A 25,591-nucleotide genomic window follows, 5' to 3' on the forward strand; every position below is an offset into this window, starting at 1 on the left:
TGATCGAATTAGGACTTACGTCACATATTCAATAAAACTTATTTAATATATGTATTTTAATGCAGGTTTAAATTGGTATACAACGGATTGCTGAATTGCGACTGTCCTTTTTTCCCGCTCCAAGCACCGGTACACTTTACCGCAGTGGGGCGTGCGCTTTAGTGAAACGCGCGTGAGACTTACTAAAGGTTGCCATTTGGCAAAGCGTGCGTGCGATTTACATAAAACGCGCCTGCACACGCGCTTCTTAAAAATTACGTCTATGTCACGTCCCCGCTCCGTAAACTCTGTCAAGATCTCCTCGGTCCACCTTAAAACGGCCCCGCCCTGAGATCTGACGTCACTGCACAATACTTCCTATCTGGGGTTAAAGGTAGTTGATATGGATAGGCTAGTGTTGTTTGACAGTGAAGATTGAACGAGCTAGCAGACGAGTCTTAGATTTGACCACTTTTGCTATATTCGTCTTACAGTTTAACGACTAAATGGTGAAGAACCACGTTTACTATATTCATCTTATATTTGTAACGACTAAATGGTGAAGAAGTAGGAAGTACGCAGACATGGCGACACCAGTTTGGCAACACATCCCTGCGAGGCTGAGACGACGCGTCTCACTTTTTCTTCTTTGCGTTGTTGTTGTCGTTTCTCCGGACGTTGGTGAGGCGTCGCTGGGCAGGAGAAGAGACGTTAGTCCCTCTCCGGAAGAAGTCGAGTCCTACAACAGATATTACAATTATGCCGATTTAACCCGGCTTCTTCATTCTCTGGCACAGAAACACCCCCACATCGCTAACCTGTCAAGCGTGGGTCAGTCTGTGCAGGGAAGGGAACTGTGGGTAATGCGAATCACAAAGGACCCCAACACAGACACGCCGGGGAAACCCAAATTCAAGTATGTCGGCAATATGCACGGCGATGAAACTGTGTCGAGGCAGGTGTTGGTGTACCTGGTGGAGTATCTGCTGGCGAAATATGAGGAGGAACCACGTATTACCCAGCTGGTGACAACCACTGACATCTACATCATGCCGAGCATGAACCCAGACGGATTCGAGAGGTCCGTGGAGGGGGACTGCAATGGTGACGCTGGGGGTCGTGCAAATGCAAGGGATTATGATCTCAACAGATATTTCCCCGACCAGTTTCAAAAGATAAATGTCAATCAAGATGATATTCCTGAGATTATGGCTGTTATCAAGTGGATCCTGGAGAAAAAGTAAGTAGTAAGTCTCCCCCCCCCCTTTCTCTCTCACACACACACATACATATCTCCCTCTCACCCTTTTTCGGGTGGTATGTGTCTTCCTCAAGCTCGGGCCCTCTTCCAGAGGCCTGGGAGTTTGAGGGTTCGGCACAGTATCTTAGCTGTTCCTCGGACCGCACTCCTCTGGACAGAGACCTCAGATGTTGTTCCTGGAATCTGCTGGAGCCACTCTCTCAGTTTGGGGGTGGGGGGGGTGTCACAGCCCTTAGTGCTCCTATTACCACTTGAACTACTGTGGATTTCAACTTCCACATCCGATCTAAACTTAGCACAAAAAGTAAGGAAAGTTGCGTTTGGTAGATTATTTCTTTGTTGTAACAATGCTTCTTGGCAATAAATCTTATATCAGGCACCTGATTGTCAACACCTGGGGTACCAGAAGCTCAAAACAAGAGTCAATAGCAACAGCAAAATAAGCCGTTTGGCACTGGCAGAGAAGATTTGGCAAATTTTTCATGAACGCAACCCACATACTCAGCTCTGCTGCTCATCCCACAAATGCATGTTCCTTACAAATATGGCACCATTTAAAAGAGAAATAAATAGGCTTTCCAACGGTATAAGATTTATTGCCAAGAAGCATTGTTACAACAAAGAAATAATCTACCAAACACAAATTTCCTTACTTTTTGTGCTAAGTATAGTTCTTCCCTCAGCCCTTGGTATTTCTCTAGCTTCTTGTGCTCTTGCTTCCTGATGTTGCCGTCACTCTGGATTGCTACATTGATCACTACTGCTGTCTTCTGTTCCTTGTTGACCACCACACTGTCTGGTTGGTGAGCCAGCACCTGCTTGTCAGTCTGGAACTTGAAGTCGCACAGTATGTGAGTGCTGCCATTCTCAGCCACCTTTGGTGATGTCTCCCATTTGGACTTGGGGACTCACTCTCTCTCTCTCTCTCTCTCTCTCTCTCTCTCTCTCGCTCTCTCTCTCTCTCTCTCTCTCTCTATAGAGGGAGGAGAGAGAGAGAGAGAGTATATCTCTTTTTAAAATATATCTCTTTTTAACAACTTCCATGCCCCATATACTGCACGTCCCTGGGAGTACTCTTTTATTCACACCAGCCAGAACAGACCTGACAACATAACGATCCCCCCACCCCCCACCCCCGATCTCCCAACTGGCAACATCAGTCTGAGTCACGGTCCTACAAGTCAGTCAGTAAACAGGCTTCTACTTCGTCTGAGTCGAACCCCCAAACAAGCAACACAACAATAACGCCCCCCCAGCACGAAACTGCTTACAGTCGGATTGACCACCTCCTCCGGTCACTACATAGCCGCCGCCTGAGGGGTCAGTCATCCCCCACGACCTCATCACCCAGTACATAGTCCCTCAGATGTCCAGGGTGTTGCTGTTGGTTAACAGACCACCCAACGCACCGTGTGTCACAGGCCCTCTTCTGCTGCACTCTGGAGCTGGCCCGGGCCTGGCGGGCGCAGGAGTTGCAGCAGTGCACATTCAGCTCCACGTCTCGTTGACAGCCAGGCCAGTAGAACCGCCCCCTGAGATGGTGGAGGGTCTTTGTGATCCCAGAGTCCCCCGCCCCCACTGAGCCATGGAGCATTTGGATGACCTGGGGACGTAGCACATGGGGCACCAATAGCTGCAGGAGACTGCTCCCTTGTCCGGGAGCTTGCCACCACTGTTGGCATAATCTGGCCTCATTCCTCCCACCGCTGGAAGCAGCGCACTCTGCACCGGGGCTCTGAGCCTGCTGAGTGGCAGCTGCTCGGTGACTTGCTCATCGGTCCCTTAGCCCGCTCCTTCCTTGGCTGGACCGGAGTGCCACGGTCTTCATGCCGAGGGTGATGGTTGCCTCCAACACATTAACATGGGCTCCCCTGCGGGTCAGCAGGTCAAGGTTGATGATGCATGGATCCTGGATGTTGGCGAGTCAGAACTTGCATGTCAGCTCCTGGTCTCCGGCCTGGACTCGCAGTGACATTTTCGCTCTCATGCCAGCCTTCTCCCCGTCACTGTCATCAGCTGGGTGTTGGTTGGTGACCATGCCACTGAGAGGGGGCTGGGGGCCGGTGGTGCCCAGGAGGATGCCATGTCGAATTGGGGAAATGGCAGGATCAGTCATTGTGTTGGTAGTCCAAATACAGTCCCTTGGTGTGACTTAGGCGGCCAATCAGCATGCATTGGTCTTGAAGGGGGGCTGGAGACTGGAGTGGCTGTCCCCTCACTAGACCACTCCACCGTCGTTTCCCTGCCAGCCGGTTGACTCTGGCTTTTGCTGCCGATGCTGGGCAATCACGGGCTATGTGTCCAGGCCCATCACACAGTTGGTCGGGGCCAACATCACCTGGATGTTGGAGGCCATCGCCGAGACCGCTGTGGTGGAAGCTGAACTTGGTGGACCTCTTCTACCTCTTTCTCATGATCAGCCAACCTGACGTGCGGTCGAAGAGTGGTGCCTTCTCTCGGTAGGCCATGTGGACAGTACCACCTTGGCCTGTTAAGCTTCGCAGAGAGCTTCACTGAGGGACTGGGGCATGGCGAAGTGAACATGCTGGCATAACCGCTCTGGTGTGAGCCCCCACAGGAAAACGTGCAGGGCCAGCTCATCTTGGGCGGCTGTGTTAAACTGTGGGTAACAGTGTTGGGCGTGTAGCTGCACATCTGTAGCAAAGGTACCCAGGCTCTCCCCCTCTTGGCAGCAGTGACTGGCTAGCTGCTCCCTGCTCTGGTCAGTGAAGAACCGTTGCCCAAATCACCTCTCCAGTGCCATGGTCAGGGCTTGGAGGTCCCGCTGCTCCACTGGGGCTAGGTCTAGGAGCACCTGCAAAACCTTTCTCTCCAATGCCAGAGCCAGGTCTTGGCAGCCTTTTTGTTGCTCCATCCGCTGTGCTATGCCTTGGACTTGAGAAAGGCATGGCTGTAGCTGCTTCATCCTGTTGTACTTGGGCAGCTTGGTTGGTATTCTATGCACAGTATCTCTCGTGCTCACTAGGGGGCAATTGGTGGTGGTGGGCAGCATGCGCGCCCCGGAGCTGGTCATCCTGACCTCTAGGGGGCGATCAGTGGTGGCGGGCAGCATGCACTGTCTCAGGGTGTTGGTCCTCCTGGCCTCTAGGGGGCGGTGGAGCCACTGTACACTGGAACCATAGGCTGGAAAACTTCCATCTCTGGCGGACTCTGTCTTTTGCCATGCCAAGTTTTCCAAGCGCCAACGGGTCTGCTCAATGTCCCGTTCCAGTCTCTGGATCTCCCTCTCCATTCTTCAGCTCAATCTCACTTCTGATACCAATGTGGCGAGCCAGCGTGGAATAGTGAGTCGAGAGGCAGAGATCTCTTTCTAATCTCAACTCCTGTGCCCCATACGCTGCATGACCCCGAGAGTACTCTTTTGTTCAGCTCCCAGCATTAGGAAGAGAAAACACCCTAGTATCCTAAGTCAAGTAGCAGCAAGGTGACATGATAATTGGGCGACACTGCCGTTCAACCAGAGGATGGCAAGCATTCATACTGCTTAAAGGTCCTTGATCAAATTACATAATCCATACCACCTCCAGGAGTGCTATTCTGTAGCAAACCTTGTAGTCCAAACTCCCTGTGCAGAGGGGCATGCCGAAACGGAATATCTATATAGGAATAAAGTTAAGTAAAGTTTATTCATATTGCACTTTAACACACAAACCTGACAAAAGTGCATTCACTTTTCCAATCCCATCTCAAGACACAGTTTTTCTCCATTGCCTTCTCGTGCCCCCCCGTCTGCTCATACACCCCTGGTCTGGGTCAGGCTGGGGACTGAGCGCTTGACCTGCATCTGTGATTTATGTTTGTTTTTCTTTCCCTTTATATCTGTCCAAGTCAGAGAGTACTGCTGGCGTCGTGTGTGGCTGCTGCTTCTCCCTCTCGTAGCCCCCCTTCCCATCCACCCCTGTATGTCTGTGTTATGTTCATCTGTCGTCTTGTTTCACTCCATTTATTGTAAAGTGACTTTGAGTACTAGAAAAGCGCTATATAAGATTGATTTATTATTATTATAACAAGGATAAGCACAGACAACAGAGGATGTAAGATGAGCCAGAGAATGAAACAAAATGTGAGGAAAGGTATGATATAGCATTACTTTGTCTTAGAGCTCACAAATGGAATCAGTTAATCAGGCTTTTAATGCTAATGGTGGAGTTTGCTTTTGCTTTTCCAGATTTGTGCTCTCTGCGAACTTGCATGGTGGCACTGTGGTGGCCAGTTATCCCTTTGATGATTCAGCCTTCCATCAGCAAAGGGGTCAGTACAGTCAGTCATCTGATGATGGCGTGTTTCGTTACCTTGCCCGGGTGTATGCAGAGAACCATCCTGTGATGAGGACGGGCGAACCCAACTGCCCAAGCACCCCTGAGGAGAAATTCAAGGATGGCATCACCAATGGGGCCCAGTGGTATGACGTGCCTGGTAAAGTGACTCTTTTTTATTCCCTTCTTTTCCAGTTTTTCTTTTTTTTTTGCTTGAGATGATCTGAGGGGTATTATTTGGATTGGAGGTTCACTGTTCTGTGTCACCTACTTGTGAACAATCACACACATTGTTCTGAGGAAACACATTTTCCTGTTTCCATGGTGATAAAGCCTGGGAGGTTTTTGTTTTCATCTCAATCGCATCATGTGGTAATTCCATCTGGGAGGTGGTGAGACTGACTGAGTCCTGCTCTGTAGGGTCGTGTCTGTCAGAGGTGCCTCATAAGATGAATGAAAACTAGTTGAATTGCATATATCGGTGATATGGGCTGTAGAATAAAATAAACATCCTGATGTGATACATTGTCTATATGTTGTCATGGAGATAGTGTTAGTGCTTGGTGTTGTGTTGATTGTGAATTTCTCTGCAAGTGCTGCCATAAAGGTACTTGAAAAAAACATTTTCTCATGTTTCCATGGCCTATATCGACTCATGTTGTTGGCGTGCCCTTTGCATGTAGGATTAAGTTGGGTTTAAGTTGGGTATGGCTTTTATCCATTCCTGGACAGCTGGCAGTTAAATCAATACTACATTATTTTGCATGCAATATGTCCTAGCTAGCATATGTGGGTATTTAGATGCTGTTTGTTTTTTCTTGTCGCTGTAATTATTTGAGGCATTTAAAAGAACGAGAGCCCAACTGATAAATCGGCCTGCCGATATTATTGGCTAGTATGAGCTAATTGCAGATAAATCGGTATCGGCGTGTATAACAGCTGATAAATGATAACCCATTAATACCGGATGCAACATTTGTGTATTTATCCCTTTTAAGACTAGGTGCGACATTTGTGTGCTTCTCCCTTTTGAGCTGGGTGTAACGTGAGCATGTTTTAGATGATGTCATCGTTTTCAAGCCACGTGACCAATGAAATGCATTGTACTTTGCTGAAATATACATGGGGAAGGTGAGATGCATTATGGGATGCTTTTTTTTGCGTTCTTGGCCCCGCTTAGCCTCATAGCCTCCGTGTGGACAGCAAAAAAGTTTCTCAAGTCCCCCATGTAATTCGCTCAATGATTCCTCCCTTTCCACCTCTAGCTGATGTGTAGTGAGCGTTCTTGCACAAAATGACTGCCGTGCATCACCCAGGTTGGTGCTACACATTGGTGGTGGTCGAGGTGAGTTTCCCCCCTTCAATGTGAAGCGCTTTGAGTGTCTAGAAAAGCACCATATAAATGTAATCCATTATTATTATTATTATTATTATTGTTATTAATATCATTATTATTATTATTTCTTTCACATTTCCTGTTTTACATCCCGTAGAGCCGGGTCCAAACTATGGACCTGAGGCACTATAGGGCAGATGTCACTTGATTGACAGTACTTGTCGTAATATGTGGGCTGTTCCGAGTAGGGCGATCTTCTTGACTGCACTGATGTTGATGTTTCCTGGGATACAGTTGGTGAACTTTTCCATTCCCTTCTTCATGAGTCCTAGAGCTCCAATGACCACTGGTGTTGTTTCGGTCTTCATTCCCCACATCCTGTCAATTTCAATCTCCAGGTCTTTGTACTTGGTCAGCTTCTCTGTGACTTTCACTGAGGTTTTTTTTTTCGGATGGTATTGCCATGTTGATGAGCATGCACCTCTTTTGCTTCCTGTCCTTGATAATGATGTTGGGCTTGTTGGCTTTTATCTCTCTGTCAGTGTGGATGGGCATGTCCTAGAGGATGGTGACATCATTGTTTTCAGCGACCGTTTTTGGCTGATGTTTGTACCACTTCTCAGTCTTGATCTTGTAACTCCTGCAGATCTTCCAGTGCAGGTATGCTGCTGCCTTTTTGTGCCAGTATATTTACTTGATCTTTGCCAGTTCTGGGCAGCCTGAGACAATGTGGTCGATGGTTTCTTCGTACATTCCACAGATTCTGCATTTTGGGTCTTTTCCATCTTTGATGATGCAATGGTGATAGGATCTGGTTGCCAGGCTCTGGTCTTGTGCAGCAATTATCAGGCCCTCCGTCTCTGCTTTCAGTGCAGTGCTCCTCAGCCACTAGTGTGTTTTTTGTTGGTCAGTGTCTGCATCTTTCATTCTTTTTGAGTCCTTCCCGTGCATTGCTTTGTCCTCCCAGGGTTTTGCAGTTGCCGCTGGCCATGAAGTTTTGCCTTCTGCTTCACTCATTTGGCATAGATGGAGTTGCCTTATTTTTTGTTGGTGGGGTTTCTGGGACATCAAGCTCTTTCTTGAATTGCGCAGCTTCTTTATTGATGGAGTAGATCTGATGTTTTATTGTTCGGAGGAGTGGGTCATCTGTTCTTGTCAGGTATGCATCCACCCCGATAGTGGTAGTCTTGAAGGTCAGTTCGAGTTGGACTAGGCCTCGTCCTCCAGAAGCTCTTGGTAGGTACAGCCTGTCCACATCTGCTTTCGGGTGGTGCATTTTTTCCATGGTCAGCATCTTTCTTGTCTTGGTGTCTAGTCTCTTGATGTCGTTCAGTTTCCAGTTGATGATGTTGAAGCTGTACATCACTACAGGTATCGCTAGGGTGTTGATAGCTTCAATTCTGTTACCGCATTGAGTTTGCTCTTCAGTACTATACGCACTCTCCTGTGGTACTCTTTCCAGATCTTCTCCTTCATGGTTGAGTGTTGTATGCCATGTCCTTCGTTCACTCCTAGGTACTTGTATGTGCTATCTTGGTCTAGCTCTTTGATTACAGTGTCGGTGTCAAGGTCTATGTCTGCAGTCTTGGTAAGTCTTCCTTTCTTGAAAGTGGCTTTGGCACACTTGTCGATTCCGAATTCTTGATGATGGTGAGTAGACCCTTCTGCTGATTGTCGTCCTTGGTAAACGTCTTGAGGTCATCAATGTAGAACAGGTGGGTCAGTTTGCCATTCTGTGATTTGTACCCATAGCTGCTGTTGTTCAGTAGATTGCTGAGTGGTGCTAATGCAAGGCAAAAGAACAGTGGTGGTAGTGAGTCCCCTTGGAAGATTCCGCTTCTGATGTTGATCAGTCTCGGATGTTAATGACCCCTCTGCATGATGGAGATTCAGGGTGGTCTTCCAGGTCTTCATGCTCTCCGTGATGAATTTGACAGTTGTTGGGCAGACTCTGTAGATCTTGAGGCTCTTCTCTATCCAGGAGTGTGGCATGCTGTCAAATGCCTTCCTGTAGTCAATCCATGCTGTTGACAAGTTCTTTTTTTTCCCCGATTTGACCTCTTGCAATATAGCTTTATTGATGAGTAGCTGGTCCTTGCATCCATAGCTACCTTTCTTACATCCCTTGTGTTCTGCTAGTAACAAGTTGTTTTTGTCGAGGAAGCTGTAGGTCCTCTCTGTGATGATGGAGGTGAGGATCTTGTACATTGTTGGTAGGCAGGTGATGGGTCTGTAATTCTTTGGGTTCTGTGTCTCCTCTGTCTTCGGGAGCAGGTACGTGGTTCCCCATGGATCGTTGTCAGAGCTATTGATATGCGTATATCAATGCACATATTCCATAGCTCTGACAACGACTCCTAGAGGATAAATACTGAGTCTCATCACCAGCCAGTCAGACTAGCTTGGTCTAGTCAGAAAGGCACGAACTGAGGAAGCCTCTTGGATGAGAGGCGAAACGTCTTCACAGATATATACCAAGTCCAGTTGCACTTGATTGAACTCCTTTGGATGTTTCTTGTATATGTTTTTATCCTTTTCAGTGCTGAGAATGCTCTCTCCATTGAAGCTGTGGACACAGGGATGGTTAAGACCAGGCAAGAGAGAAGGTGGAATTGGGGCATACTTTTGGTCAGTCCCTTTTGCTGGAGAAAGTGGAGGAGATCAGAAGGGCTCCATCCTTCAAAGTCAGACTTAGCGTACATTACACATAGCTCAGTCTTCAGACGGAATATGTCGAAGAGGCACCCATAACTTTCCTCCAGACTGCAGAGAGCCGTGTTGGGGAAGCTCTGCCTATATGCAGTAAACTGCCGTGCGTCTAGTAGTGTGAGACACAAGAGTCTCTCATGGTCTTTGAACCTGTCCCTCACCTGTGTGTGCAGGTTGCCCATTATCCCACTGTGTAGTTGTTGGTAATGAGTGCGCACGTCATACTGTGCACCAGCCTGCTGCCTTCTGGGTAGCCCCGTCTCACCAACTGTTTCCTCATAGATGGCATGGAAGCTCACCTTCTCCCTCTCAATTGTGTCACAAAAGCCACTAATCCTCTTCAGACAAAACTGCATGTCCTACACTTTAGTCTACAGAATGTCAAACAGTACATCCGAGTGTGCAAAGATGGAGTTGAAGGTAGCCAGAAAGAAACAGAATTCAAAGCTGGACATAAGGTTGACATACCCATCTGCACAGCAAACACTGTCAGCATCAAAGTCCTCGTGATGATCTACAATGTGCTCAAACACCTCTGGTAGCTCTTCTCGCCTCTCGTACACTGTGTTGACCAAGCAAGATGAATACGTCCACCAAGTTGGGGCAACTCTGGGTAGTTGACGCTGGCATATGTCATCCAATAATTTTGTGCATTTAGGTGATCTTGAGAAAAACGCTGCCAGGCCACTGAGATGGGTAAACAGAAGATTTTGCATTTCCTGATATTTGCAGCACCGTGAGACATGACCAAATTCAGTGTGTGTGCATAGCAGTGAACAAACCATGCCTGTGAGATTTCTTCCTTTACCTTGGCCTGAACTCTATGTAGACCAGAGGCTGTCACCACAGCTCCATCATAACACTGAGCAACTACTTTGAAGTGCATTCAACCTTGTTAAGAAAGGCAAGAATATGAGCTGCAACAGCTTCCGCCCACTTGTCCGCAGTGACATCCTTAAATTTGAAAATTTGAAAAATCTCTCCTTCACGCCACTGTCAGTGATGTAACATAACACAAGTGACATCTTTGCTGAGTTACTCACATCTGTTGTCATCAACCATGACCACTACAAATGGTGTGTTCCTCACCTCATCTTTCTTTGCATCCCATAACACCTCGGCAGTGGCACTGATCAAGTCATTCTGGATTTTGCTTGACGTACCAGCAAACACCTTAGATGTTGCAAGGTGGCATCTCAGCTCACTGTCATATTCAGCTAAGTAGTCCAACAACTCAAAATAATTCCCCTTGTTCACCGATTTTCTGCTCTCATCATGTCCTCTAAATGGTAGTTCCTGCTTCCCCAAAAACACCACAGTGTGGATGAACCGTTTCAAAATCTCCCTGTTCTGTTTCACCTATGGGCAGAGATGTGTGTCACTAGAAACTGAATGTGAATCATTTATATTTGAATTTGAGTTGCTCAACTTGAATAATTGCATTAAAAACTGAATTTGAATCACATAATTAGAATTTGTATTGTTTAACTGGAATAATTGCATTGAACAACTGAATCGGTATAGCATAATTTGAAATTGAATTTATTAGTTTGGAACTGAATTCCAGTAAACTTGAAACTGAATTTAATATTGTGAAATTGAATTAATTTGCTCTGAAACTATTTGATCCTCACTGAAAATAGAGTTGAATTTTCAGTGAGGATGAAGATCAAGGCTGACATTTTGCGACCTTTTTTTCAAGATGTGAGTGGTTTTTTTTTTCCGAAGGTAGCACCCGGTGCGACTACACAATTGATGGATGTTTAGAAAAAGAAAAAAAAATCTTTTTTTGCTGTCTGACTGAAACTGTTTTAGCCTGATTGTCAAATTATATGCTGGTGCGACAAACTGGAAAAGTTAGTCTGGTGACATTTCTGCACATACTCACCTTCTGGTTGTGTGCAATAGTATCTCCGGTGTTGCTCTCTCAGCTGCAGGTCAATATGTGTGTTTCTAAATGTTTTCAGAGAAACAGTGGCACGCAGGTGCCTAGGGGTGGACTGGTGTTTCAGAGCTGCTTTAGTTAAGCAACTCAAATTATTAAATCCTATGCTGGACCAGGGCCCCTTGTCGGCATTGAAAAGCAAGCAATCCCAGCAGCACAGCATGGTGCGCAGGCTGCCCGTTAGCCGCGGATAGCAACTGTAACTGCTAGTTTAAAAATTCCTCTGGTAGCTCTTGGTAGCTTGTGCCAATCCTGGCAAGGCGGGTGGTGGTCGACCTTTCTGGATCATTTCAATTTTTTTTTCTCCTGAAAAGGCAATCTAGAAAATGGAGTTTTCAATTAATTCAGTCACACGGTCTTCTTCACTAGCTCCCACCATTTCACTGCTCTCTAAATCCTTTGTTGTCATTCTGTCATCTCTTTTTCCCCTTGCTCACTCACTGACTACCTTCGCTGGTCGCTTATCAAATTCGCGAATACCCGGAAGATGTCAGGATATTGTTCCACCCACAACTCAACAAAATATGGTTGCCCAAGACAACTGTCAAAATCAAAATCAAATGCAGGCCCACAGTGACTTGAATTACACAGGCATTCGGTTACAGCTACCGAAAGTCCTGGCACGGGGGAGCCGCTGATTCACGCAGAGGCCATCGGAAGAAAGATTGTGACTGGTCCATTTCCTGTTCCATTATATTAACCCACTGTTTGCCAAGATATTTTAGTCCAAGTTTATAACGAAGATAATAAAAACAATTGGAATATATTTATTAGGAGTACAAAAATTCTTTCAATATTTTTTCTTGGGTATTCACTGAATACCTTGAAGGTCCAGAGGGTTCGAATAATTGAACAAGCGTTATCAAAGCTTCCATCCAACTCAGAAAGGGTGAAGCGAATCACAAAGTTGATGGCAATTTTTATTGCCAACGATTTGTGCCCCTACTCAGTCATTGAGTACCAGGGCTCTCGCACTATGCTGCACACTTTGGAGCCAAGATACAACATTCCATTTTGACGTTTTTTCACCGACACAGCGATACCCACAATCTACAACGAAACCAAAACCAAAGTCATGGAATCATTGAGGAAAGCGGTTAGGATAGCGATAACACGCGATGCATGGACGTCCATTGCTACAGAATCTTATGTCACTCTAACTGCGTACTTTATTACCGATGACTGGCAGTTCATGTCTCACATGCAGGGGATATAGTTACTGCACAGAGGAGCACACTTAGACCGGAGCATGTAGACCAACTCTTGTATTTACACAAAAACTTACACATTCCAGTATTCACCAGCTAAGCACATTTGCTATGTTGCACTTCCATGCATTTCCATGATTTCATTGTGGCCTATTATTTGTATTTTCTCCATTGTGTATTATTTTACCACACATTCTACAGGAAGTGTTAGTTTTGCATGAAAGCTGGTACAGAATTCTAGTTGTTTTTGTATGAAAGCTGTTTTTGATTTTGATATACAGCAAAAGGATTTTTTTTCTTTTTGTCTGAGGTATTCTGTGCTCACTGCCCATAACAGGAGGATTTCGGTTGAAGTCTTTATTAATCATGTGTGAATGAGGGCAGCTTTTTATGTTATCAAGTAATTGCTGAAGTCTTGCTGAAGCCCGTGCTAATTTACAACAAGGATGCTGCTGCAGGCACGCTTTTGTTTCTTTTCATATTGGTTCTTTGCAATGCTGGGAAATGTGTCAACCTTTGTGCTGACACTTCTATTTGTTACTTACTATATTAATAAAAGATAATGGAAGTAAATTAATCTGTTTATTTTAATTATGGCTCATTACAAATATGCAATCTTTTAAAAGTAGCAAGTAGTCACACAGTGAGAAAAAAAATAAATCATGTATAGAAATAAAAAATGTTGATGCATCAAGCTGCATCAATAATCGTTTTGTAATTGCATCATAGCCCTTTGAATCAGAATCGAATCGTGAGGTGCCTAAAGATTCCCACCCCTAGCACCTTAGGTCATAATGGGTTAAAATAAACAGAGATGAAAGATGGATCGTTCAACCATTTATGAGTGTTGTCGTTGTGTAGTTTGCAACTCCACTGTGGCAACACGTGTATGGAATGCCACAAATCGCAACAATCAGCTGACCCAAGCTGAGTCGAGCAGAGTAGCCCACAACGGAGATCATGTGTGTTCATGGTAGGTTGATAATTGTCACGTGAAATGTATTACTTAAATAATAATAACTATCCCCCATCACTTCTCCTCTTAACCTAAATAAGCCTGACAACATTCATGTCAGCCATGACTGGTTTTGCTGCAATACCGTGAAAGCCGGCACTGTCAGTCAGACTTCAACATTACGCTTAAGGTTACTATAGTTGAGTGGTGTAGGCTAAGCTGTTGACAAACTTGATTGTACAGTGTGGCTGTTCTAGCGAGTAAACAAACAATGTTCCTGTCATTTTTCCCTAGTCACTTCTAAAAATTCTCTTGCAACATCACTTACAGCAGCTTATAATGCTGTCCATTGCTGAATAAGGTTACCCAGTAAGCTAGCTAATGCCATGTTTAAACTATAGCATTTAATTTATTCTACCTAAATGAAGCAATGGTAAATATATATCTGTGACTTGCATGTCTGCAGTTACAGTCGATGCGTTGGAGGGACACGTGAATAAATGTGAGCTGAATAAGTATTGAACATGGCTTGGTAGACAAAGTTATCTAGCTACACATAACAAATAGGCACCAACTGATTGATACTGAACAGTAATGATGCTTATTTAGCTATTTATTTTTATTATTTATTTAAATGGTCAGCAATTGACTGATACTGAACATACAAGTACTGATGTTTATTTTTATACATATTTTATTTTCTCAATGTTCACTTCTAGAATTGGTTAACAGTTTATAATAATGTTAAATTCTGTTTAAGAAAACAGCCTTCTGAGTACCTTTGCATAGTCATATCGGTGCAAAATCCACATAGAAAAGGTCTATTTTCATTCCAGCTAAAAAATTCACTATATCATCCGTCATATCGGTTAATCGGTGAATTTTCCCCTCTGAAATTGGTAATCGGTATTGTTCTCAAAAATCCCATATTGGCCTGGGTCTAAAAAGAGCTGGTTACAAAACCAGCTCTTTTTAGACCCCGACCGATATGGGATTTTGCAGTTGGGGTCAATCTAAAACAATTTAATATTTCATTTAAATCAATAAATCCTTCTGTAGTATTATCCAGTGGTGGTTCTGCCAGATGACTGTCCTAACCTCTAAAATGTGAGCCATCAGGTTCAATGGGCTTAGTCCATTTGATTTTTTTTTTAAATTAAACCCTGTAATTACTGTGTAGCAAAGTAGGAAGCAGGTTTACTATTGTGATGCTCTCCTCAGATAGCCCAGTTGATACAAGGGTGAACAAGCAGGCTTTAGCAGCTAGTGGACTGATTCCCAACAGTTTCCCTCAGCCACTAGCTTGATCTGCTTGCTCTGTGATTGTTGATTTTCTTTGTCTTGGAGGTTTAGGTTACCTTGTCCTCTGTAAACGTGCTGCATAATGTCACTGTGTCAACATGCATGTGTTGGTATAAAGGCTGCCAATGGAATGACTTTTTTATAACTGAGATATTCTAATAATAAAAAATGGTATTATCTGTAATTCTAGTCCCACACTGATGAAGCCATTGAAAGCCATTGAAGCTCACCCCCAGGTGGATCAGTAAAAAGTTCTGTCTTAATGAGATACTTATGGCCTTTCCTGCTGGCGTACAATAGACTGAATGTCAATATTTGTGCATCCAATCTGCATGAGCTAGGGCAGAGTTTAATCTCACAGCCTGTTTCTCTCTCTTTCTTTTTTTGTGATTTCCCCCCCCCTCCCTTTTTTTTTCTCCCCAATTGTATCTGGCCAATTACCCCACTCTTGTGTCACCAGGGGGACGTAGCACGTGGGAGGTTCATGCTATTCCCTCCAGTTCCCCCTCCCCCCTGAACAGGTGTCCTGACCGACCAGTGGAGGCGCTAGTGCAGCGACCAGGACACATACCCACATCCGGCTTCCCTCCCACAGACATGGCCAGTTGTGTCTGTAGAGACGCCCGACCAAGCCAGAGGTAGCATGGGGATTCGAACCAAAGATCCTTGTGTTGGTAGGCAACGGAATAGACCGCTATGCTACCCGGACGCCCTTGTTTCTCTCTTTTGACTTGATGTGCTTCATTGCTGAGAAGCTGCTCTCGCAGATGTAAGTGCTTCCAAACATGCTGGCCATTGAGAATGCAAAATCCCTGAGGAGTGGAAAGCGGGAACTCAGGTAGTAGTCTCTAAAATAAAATTCCTCTCTCATTGCGCTATGTTTGAAAGAAGGAGTCTGAAAGAAGGAGTCTGACTGTAGTTCGCAAAGTTCAAGTTGCAACTCTGGGGGTTGCTCACTGACAGCAGCAGAGACGGGGTCAGGGAATAACGCAATTCATGGCTGCATGGCATGGAAATCTTGAAAGTGCTCCTTGAACTGCTGCTGCAGTGTTTCTGTGTCTGCTCTGTACTTGAGAAATGTTTTCTCACATTTGAGGACATCTTTGCGCATCTCTTCACAGGTGGAAAAATTGCCCAAATTTGGATGGTCAGATGAACAGCCTTTTTGAACAGGGCTAATTTATGCTTAAATGCGTTCATGGGTGCATAGAGATCCGACACGGTTTGGCCTCTTCCCTGCAACTGCATATGAATGTAATTAAGATGTTAGGTAATATCCACAAGGAAGGCCATGTCGCAGAGAACATTTATATCCTTGAATTTACCACAGTAAGCACTTGTATTACATCACATGCTGTCCTCCAAGAACACTGGGATTCCAGTGTGCAGCACAAAAAAAATATCTCCAAGCTCTTCCAACGGCTAATCCATCTGATCTCAGTATTCGTCTGTAAATCCCCATAAGCAGCACTCACTTCATCCAAAAAGGCTACAAACATCCTATGATTGAGAGACCTGTTCCCTCCTTGAATGAGATTGGTAACCTTGGTAATGAAATCCATGACATGGCTGAAGTTTGTTGTCTTGGCACAGAGGTTTCCTTGTAAGATCAAAATGAAATAGGATTTAGCCTATGATAAAAAAATTCTCACAAAGAAAACCCACATTCATAACCATATATTAATAGTTAGCTAGCAATAATGTTACCCACCTGATGTATGATGCAGTGCAATATTGGACAGTCAATGCCGCTTTGTTGGAGGAGAATCCAGTCCGTCATCCTCACATTGAGGCTGTGCCATCAGTAAGAACAGCTGAAAGCTTGTCAAAGCCCCCATGCTCACTTACAACACTTTTGATGCCGTTGAAAACATCCTTGTCCTTGGTAGTGTCATGCAAAGGCACCAATTTCAATAACTCTTCATGCACTTCAACTGAACTGTCAATGGCTCTTGTGTAAATGAGAAGCTGGCTAACATTCATCACATCTGTACCCTGATCCAACGCTAAGGAGAAGTACTTGCAGTCATGCATTGTTTTACTTGTTTTAGCTTTCCCTCAACATGATTTTGAATGTAAAAAATGTCTTCGCGTGACTATGGGATGACAGAGAGACGATTTCAAAGTTCTCCAAAAGCTCTAGCCATCTGTACTGGACATAGCTTCACTGTTTCGCCATCTGACAAAGGCTTCTTTGCTTTAGCAGGCTCGAGGGAAACAGAATAAGATGTCTTGAGAGAAGACTCCTGTGTAGACGTGGCTTTGGTAAAAAGGCTCTGCTGTCGGTGTATTTTTCGTTTGAGGTCAGCGATGATAGTGGCTATGGCACCTCCAGTGTACATGCCATATTTGTCTTTGTGTGTGATATTGTAGTGTCAACTCAAATTGAAATCCTTCATGGCTGATTTTGTTTCCAGGCACACTAAACACAGAGGTTTTCCTTTGAATTCTGTAAAAAGATATTCTGTTTCCCATCTTGCCCGGAAGACACGGTTCTCTAGGTAAAGTTTCCTTTTTTGGCTGCTCATGTCTCTCCTTGTCGTGTGTCATTGTGGAGGAGGCCCACCGAGACCATGTGCAAGCAGTTGCTTGGCTACAGGCCTCTTGTGTTTTGAGGGAGTGCCCTCTATCCAGTGGACAGTATAATTATAATTGGGATCTGGTTCACATGTGGTCAAATGGCCCGCTTACCTCCAATGCCCGTGAAATTTATTGATATTTGGAAATTGACCTGCGGGCCGTACTGAGTGAGGACAGGGGCTGAATGTGGCCCGCGGTCCACCAGTTGCCCATGTCTGGTCTAGAACCAAGGATACAGTTGATGGAAAATGTCACTTCTTTCTATGTCAAATGCATGAAAGGCCTTGTTAATGGGAGTCAATTATCAACCAAAAATGCCACAATTAAGCACAAATGACAGTATTTTCACGATGTGGCACTGATTGCTGGTGATAATGCTACTGCATAACAGACAGTTATGCCTCATGGTCTTATGTCACAGACTGGCCATGGAGAATGGTTGGAGGATGCCTCAAAAAAATTAATCACCATTTACTTTCTGCACTAAATGTGAGCAGTAATTGGATTCTGTTTTAGTTCATATAACCTTCACGAAAGGTGGACCTGTCGAGTATTAGTTCTCCTCAACACCACAGGGTGGGGTTTTCAAGTCTTCATGTTCGGTTTTAGGTTCAAGGTAGGTCTCATGTATTTTGACTTGTATTCCTCTCCCAGTTGTTAAAGACTGCAGCCAAATAATGCTTAAGATTTAAGATGGCCCTTAAACTGCTCTGGAAACCAATGGTAATTCATGGAATGTGTAAATTGAGTTGTGTTTGATCATGAATCGCTTGTTTCTTTCTGGAGCTGTGCATTACCATGAGCGGGATAAATAATAATGAAATGAAATGGAATAATTTTGGTTCACTTTTTTCCTTGTGGCAAAAGCGTTACTTTAATCAGTGCTTGTACTATGTGTTTGTTTGCTGTTTTAGAACTCAAGCGACAATTTTCAGTTAATTATTATATTTTGTAGTTATCGTGCCGCACTAATACACCTTAATTTTTTTTTTGTAAGATCGGTATCTGTTCACCTGGGCTTGTCATCTTGTACCACATTCATCATTCTGTGTCATGACTTGTCTGCCAAGGAAGTGGTTTGGTTTTGGTTCAGGGTGTGTCTGACTGCATCCTGTCTGTGGAGAGGATGTTTAGGGTTGGGGCTGCTATGCTTTGCCTGTCTATGAAGGATGTTTGCTTTAAGTTTTTGTAGACAAAGTTACCAGAGTTACAAAACCAAGGTAAATAGGGAGACAGATGGTTAGCTTGTATTGCTACCCAACACGATCTATCTCAAGCAGGCTCCTAAAATCTTTAGGCTGGGGAAAAGAAGAAAATTAGGCTGAAGATGTCTATGGTTTCAAGGTTGCATTCAGTAACTGACTTGAGCCATATGGGTGAATGTAGTTTGAGGCTTGCTAGCCTAGCAAGACCAATAATCATGCCTGAGCAATTCTGAAACTTTTTTTTAAAGGCTTAGAATGTGATAAGGCAAGGACACTTTTGCCTAAAAACATTTGCCTGACATAGCACAGTGCTGTTTCTAGTGCCGCCACAAGGGGGTTGAAGCCCCTTGTGTACCACTCTGAAAAATCCCTACAGACCACCCCAATTAAAAACAAGCTTGGAGGGCATAGTTCTTTTGATCTCGACTAATGTGCTGCACTAGCAGCTTAGCAGTACTGAATTAGTCTGGTGCTCAAACCCTCCTTGCACATATTGACTATGTTTATGTTATCTTAACTGAGACCTGACCAATAAGATCAATAAGGTCATGAAGCTAATATGTGAAAAGTACATTGGGAAGAAGAAGATGTAAAATTCTAGGTTATATCTCTGGTATTTTTAAAGATAAAAATGGAAGTGAGCAATAGACTGTCAAATAAAGACAAAAATGTTGGGGAAAGGGCTTTTTTTTTTAAGTTGTTCCTTCCACTCATAGAATAATATTAAAACCTGGAAGCAGTGACCAAATTGATTTCCACTTGTATGCTTTCAAGCCGTTTTTGTTTTTTTCCCACCCCAAGATGTCAGTTGGTCATTTGAGGGAAAAATCAGTTGGATTCTGGGAGAAAATGTGGCTACTCTGGGAAACAGTGAGATTTTATTTAACTTTAATGATGGTGTCTTGCAGTATGCATCATACTGCCTGGCAAATAAGTCCCTGACGAGGCTGCCCATAGAAATCAGAGGCTACTTCACTTCATGGACATACTTTATGTGCAGGCAAACCATGCTATAACTTCAAAATCATAGGCTACCTATAGCCAGTCAATGTTTTTTGACAATATAGCTAAATTTGTATCTTTATTTATTGCATGTAGTCTATGAAAGGCAAGCATTTTCTAATCTATCCGACGCTGCCATTGAAGTACATGTAGCCTAAATGTGGTGTGTTTTTAAAAAAAATGTATTTCTCATTGAGATAGGAAGATAGCTTCGCTGGGCCATTTGTTGTTAGTGAAAGTTGGGCACGTGAATACATGCATACACCTACATTGTGTCCAGACATGTTGTGTTTGGCGGTGTGTAGGGAAGCAGCACACAAACTTGAGTTCATTCTTTTTTTCTCTTTTTTTTTAGTGTGCGTATGTGGCAAGGGATATTGAACTTGCTAAAACACCACCCAGTAGGCAACCATGGCAGCCCTCCGGCCAGGGTGCTTCTGTCAGACTGCCGTGTGGCCAGTGAGAAACATGCCTTCCTAACTGTCTGTGTATCTGCCTCACTAGAGGACCAAGTTGGCTCGCAGACTCTGGGTAGCTTGGTGCCACAGTAAAGACAGTCCTTCTTTTGGAACCCTTGGGGGATAGAAGGAGTGCAAGCGATAGGGAGATAGGCCATAGCTGGGACAGGTCCATCCATCCATCCATTATCCAAACCGCTTATCCTGCTCTCAGGGTCGTGGGGATGCTGGAGCCTATCCCAGCAGTCATTGGGCAGCAGGCCAATCTTGCACTTGATTGCACTGATTTGGAGCCAACATTTGAGTTAGCTGGATTATTTTGAAGGGTTTAGCAAAGCAGTGTTTGTGTTTGCGTTGTTTTGTGCTTATGAATTGAATCTGGGTTTTTTGGCTGTGCACTTGTTGTTTTATATAGTAATTTTTCCCCAAACTTTTTTAAAAATGTGGTTTTCTAACAAATTAACCTGTCATTTTTGGCCCTTAATTGCCATTTAGGAGGGATGCAGGACTATAACTACCTCCATGGAAACTGTCTGGAAATAACCTTAGAGCTGAGCTGCTGCAAGTATCCGCCTGCCTCCCAGCTCCATGAAGAATGGAACCTTAACAGAGAATCACTGCTGGCCTACATGGAAAAGGTAGGGCTTAATCTGATGATGGATTGAATAACACTTCTGTATGCACTGATACAGTATTATCTCTGTTCTTCAAGGTTATTAAATTAATCTATAAATTGGGCCTTTTTATTAAATACTTGTGATGTTCAGACATAACTGTCAGCATTGTGATTTTTGCGAAACCCATGCAAGTCAGTATCTGTGTCTGAAATCATTCCCTCCTTCAGTTATTCATTATTCCCTGTGAAACACTCATTAGGGTTCGGGTTCTCTGTAGAGTAACAAATTAGACACTACTGAATCACCATTTTACAGCTTATTACAGCAGCACGCAAATGAACAATTTCTTTACAAACATCCAAATAAAGATAAAGAAATAAAAAGCTGCTTGCTTGTAATGTTGAATGGCAAAGGCGTCCGCCACTTCTCCAAGCTGTTGTGCAATGTTGACTCCTGTACAGCGCACCTCTATTACTTTGGTTTTCAATATGAAGGCACAGAGTTCCCACTCCTGAGTTGTAAAGTGACATGTGACAGCTATGCACGCCTCCATACTCACCAAGGTCCAAATGTCCGTTGTGAAACTTAAGGCAATTGGTTTTCAACGAGAGTTAAAATTTGGTCACTTAGTGGCACAGTGGCGCAGTGGTAAGCACGGTCGCCTCACAGTAAGAAGGTCCTGGGTTCAAGGCCCAGGGTAGTCCAACCTTGGTGGGTCATCCCAGGTTGTCCTCTGTGTGGAGTTTGCATGTTCTCTCCGTGTCTGTGTGGGTTTCCTCCCAGGGCTCCGGTTTCCTCCCACAGTCCAAATACATGTAAGTCAGGTGAATCGGCCATACTAAATCGTCCCTAGGAATGTGTGTGTGTGTGTGTGTGCGTGTGTGCGTGTGTGCGTGTGTGCGTGCGTGCGTGCGTGCGTGCGTGCGTACGTGCGCCCTGTGATGGCCTGGCGGCCTGTCCAGGGTGTCTCCTCGCCTGCCGCCCAATGACTGCTGGAATAGGCTCCAGCATCCTCGCGACCCTGGGAGCAGGATAAGCGGTTCAGATAATGGATGGATGGACATTGATGTACTTCAGAGACAGGGTGTGTGAAATACTGGAGTGTTTGGGTACAGTGTAGTCAGGCTTCATCTTCTTCATTAATTTTCTGAAGCCTTCGACAATGTTCATGGGTGTCATATCCATAGTGATGAACTCTGCTATGGCTGCTGTTATATCACTTTTTTCCTTAAATTTGCTAGCTAGGATAGTCTCAGTTTTTTACACCATATAAGAATAGTCAACTACTTACAGCATTCAGTTGATTTATCATGCTTGTGCCACCATCGAAGGCCAGTTTCAAATTTCATATTTGGCATACTGCCTTGTCATCGCTTAATTTAAAGTGTCGCCACACAGCTGAGATCTTCAGCATTTTGTTTTCCCTTTAACGGCCAAGGTGAACTAAAGCGTGACGTCACTACTGAGCATGAGAGGGATGTCAGGTGCCGCAGCTGAGATGGTATATATTTCCACATTTTAACAGTGCAATTAAAAAGTATAAATATAGTACAAGAGTGGACTGACAGACAAATGTATTTTGCAGTTTGTCTTTATTGATAGCCTACATTTAGCAAAAAAACAAAACAAAACTGAATATCCAAAAATGCCAAAATTGAAACCGAATGCCTACCCAAATGAACGAATGTCTGAATACTCGGCTATTCGGGTCCAGCCTTATTGTGTTGTTGCGTTGTTATTCTATGTTAGGTACACTGAGGGAGCCACAAAACTGGAGTTGAATTCCATGTATGTGCAAACCTACATGGCCAATAAACTTGATTCTGATTCTAAAGACTGCTGGAATAGGCTCCAGCATCCCCGCGACCCCAAGAGCAGGATAAGCGGTTAAGATAATGGATGGATGGATGGATGTATATATGTCGGAAACTACATTTTCAGTTGCACTGGGGACTTTTAGACGGCACTAGATAGTGAATAAATGTTACAGCTAGACTTCAGACACTTAAACAAAATGGAGGAGAGTGAATATAGTGACTATATAGAAAATAAGGAGAGATTTCAATGCTAAGCAGTGTCCCAAAATTTCAATAAAATTCACATTTAAAAAAAAAGTTCAACATTTCTTTCTAAGTGCTTCTATTCTTCCTTTTTTATTGACCCCCTGAATTTGACAGTGACCTTCTAAAAAAAAAGATAGGGTCAATTTGGCACCCTCTGAATCCTGGACCAAACACCGAGCCATTCATATTCTCGTTTATTCATGCAGTTCTGTCCTTTCCTAGGTCCATATAGGTGTGCGTGGCTTTGTGACAGAGGCCAGTGCTGGCACTGCTCTTCCTGATGTCAGCATTGTGGTGGCAGGCATCAACCACAACTTGACCACAGGCCAGTTTGGGGACTACTTTCGCCTGTTGCTTCCTGGTGTATACAACATCTCTGCCATGGCTCCAGGGTAAACAGTAAAATAAGTAACTGCTTAGCATAATTTTTTCTTCTAAGGTTACTGTGAAAGGAAAGAAAACATGGTTCACAAGCTTGGTGTTAAGTTACTTCCTATTGTAGTGATACATTTGAGGCTGAGTTAAGTGTGCTTTATCCGTTTCCTCCTATCTGTCTCATACTAAGGCTTCTTGGTGAATTTAAGGTGGAATTGAATGATAGTCAAGAATATATGTTGCATGTCCACAGGTACACATCCATGGCTGTCTATAACATCCAAGTTTCTGAGGGCAACGCTATCGAACAAAACTTCACCCTGGCACCTGTGGTCAATATACATACAGGTAGCATTACAGTGCCTATGTCCTCCACGCAATCTGCTACCACAGCCCCTATGCCTACTCCCACTGCCACCAGCACTGCTAACTCTACACTGAACAGAGTAAATCTCCCAGGGGGGACTGAGAGCAGCACCCCCCCTTTTGTATCAGAGCAGCAGCCCGTCCAGCCACAGGAATTCCGCCACCATAACTATGCAGACATGGAGCTTTTTCTCCGCAAGTACAGCAGTGAGTTCCCCTCGATTGCCCACCTCTATTCTGTTGGACGCTCCGTGGAGGGCCGTGAGCTGTATGTCATGGTCATCTCGGACAACCCTACAGTCCATGAGCCAGGTATGCTATACAATGTTATGGAGTTGCAGATTCTTTAAAGAGAGTTTTTATTTAATACTGCTATAATTCTTAATCCAGAGAAGTTAAAAAAAATCTACCCACGCCAAAGGGCATGTTTATAATTTAGGATGTCAATCACACATAGTTGGAAATTAGAGAATGATTGCACTTATGTCACCTGGTTGTAAAAAGACTCGATATAAGATATAAGATGTAAGACTTCAACAAAGAAATGTATCCTTCCATTTGACCAGAGGCAGGTTTTCTTTCCAGGGAAAAGATAGGAAAACAATATCCTAAAATATAAATTCCCCAGATAATGCAGATTTTTCAACCTTTTATAGGTTCTGCTTAATTCTAACAGACTCTCTATAGATTTCTTTTAAGCTTGAACTCAACCTTGACCATAGTGGCTAAATTTGTTTGGCTCATCATGAGTAATGTTTTGGTCTTAGCCTTGTGATTGCCATCATCCTTCCTCATCTTGGTTATTTGCTCATTGTCATCGCTGGATTTTGCAACTTGAAATACTTTCTGGCCAATAAAGCCATGACATGATCTTGAAAGGAATGAGCCTTCTTCTTTGCCTGTGTCTTTTTGTCTCAATCTTTCCCTCTCTTTCTCTCACCATGCCAGGTGAGCCGGAGTTCAAGTATGTGGGCAACATGCATGGTAATGAGGTGGTTGGCCGTGAGCTGTTGCTCAACCTCATCGAGTACCTTTGCCGTAACTACGGCAGTGATCCTGAAGTCACACAGTTGGTCAACAGCACACGAATTCACATCATGCCCTCCATGAACCCTGATGGCTATGAGGTAGCCAGGGAAGGTAGGGGGACAGAACAGACTTAAACACATGCATGCACGCATACATACACACACACACACACACACACACACACACAATCTGACATGCTTCAGTGTGTATGTGTGTGTTTGTTTTGCACAGTATGTATGTAAGGAATACACATCTATTGCTGAGAGCTGATTTTCTTTTGTCATATTTGAGCAACTGTATAGTTTTAAATTCAGTGTTAAGCATGTTCCACATTAACTAGTTACTAATGATTAACTTCATTGAAAAAGGTGCTACCCTCATGCTCTGTCAATTTGAAAACTTGTGTACCAAAGAAAAAAAAATTCTCTGAAATTCATCTGGAACTGTATTTATCTTCATGCATATTAATTTAAATCAAGAAAACTGTTATTTAGACAATGGATAAGATGCCCAAGACAATTTATCACTTTTTGATTGTTGACAAATATCGGCATAGGAGCGAAAGGTGTTGTGGGCCATTTGAAGTATAAATGTTCCACGATTTTGCTATATCATATATTGGTGGCACAGTGGCGCAGTGGTTAGAGCTGTCACCTCACAGCAAGAGGGTCCTTGGTTCGAACCCCAGGGTTGGCCAACCTTGGGGGTCGTCTCAGGTCGTCATCTGTGTGGAGTTTGCATGTTCTCCCCGTGTCTGCGGTGGGTTTTCTCCGGGTGCTCCGGTTTCCCCCACCATCAAAAAGACTTGTATGTTAGGGTTAATACTCCTGTCTGTGCCCCTGACCAAGGCATTGCAAGACGAACTGGAGTTGGTCCCCAGGCGCTGCATGGCGGCTGCCCACTGCTCCTAGCTACACAGCTAGG

At 44.1% G+C, this 25,591-nt stretch overlaps 1 protein-coding gene across 1 annotated transcript in view; it reads left to right on the plus strand.

The window, feature by feature from the left end:
* The first annotated feature begins 563 nt into the window (after nt 1-563).
* Nucleotides 564-25,591, plus strand: part of cpda (carboxypeptidase D, a) — a 57,577-nt gene continuing 32,549 nt past the window's right edge. Inside the window, exons 1-6 of the mRNA XM_056282834.1 lie at nt 564-1,219; nt 5,430-5,677; nt 20,713-20,855; nt 23,120-23,289; nt 23,526-23,950; nt 24,587-24,778. Of these exons, the coding sequence (XP_056138809.1) occupies nt 564-1,219; nt 5,430-5,677; nt 20,713-20,855; nt 23,120-23,289; nt 23,526-23,950; nt 24,587-24,778 (1,834 nt within the window). The remainder of the gene's footprint in view (nt 1,220-5,429; nt 5,678-20,712; nt 20,856-23,119; nt 23,290-23,525; nt 23,951-24,586; nt 24,779-25,591) is intronic.

Source organism: Lampris incognitus, chromosome 7 (assembly GCF_029633865.1).
Source record: "Lampris incognitus isolate fLamInc1 chromosome 7, fLamInc1.hap2, whole genome shotgun sequence".
In the NCBI taxonomy this organism is placed as follows: Eukaryota; Metazoa; Chordata; class Actinopteri; order Lampriformes; family Lampridae; genus Lampris; species Lampris incognitus.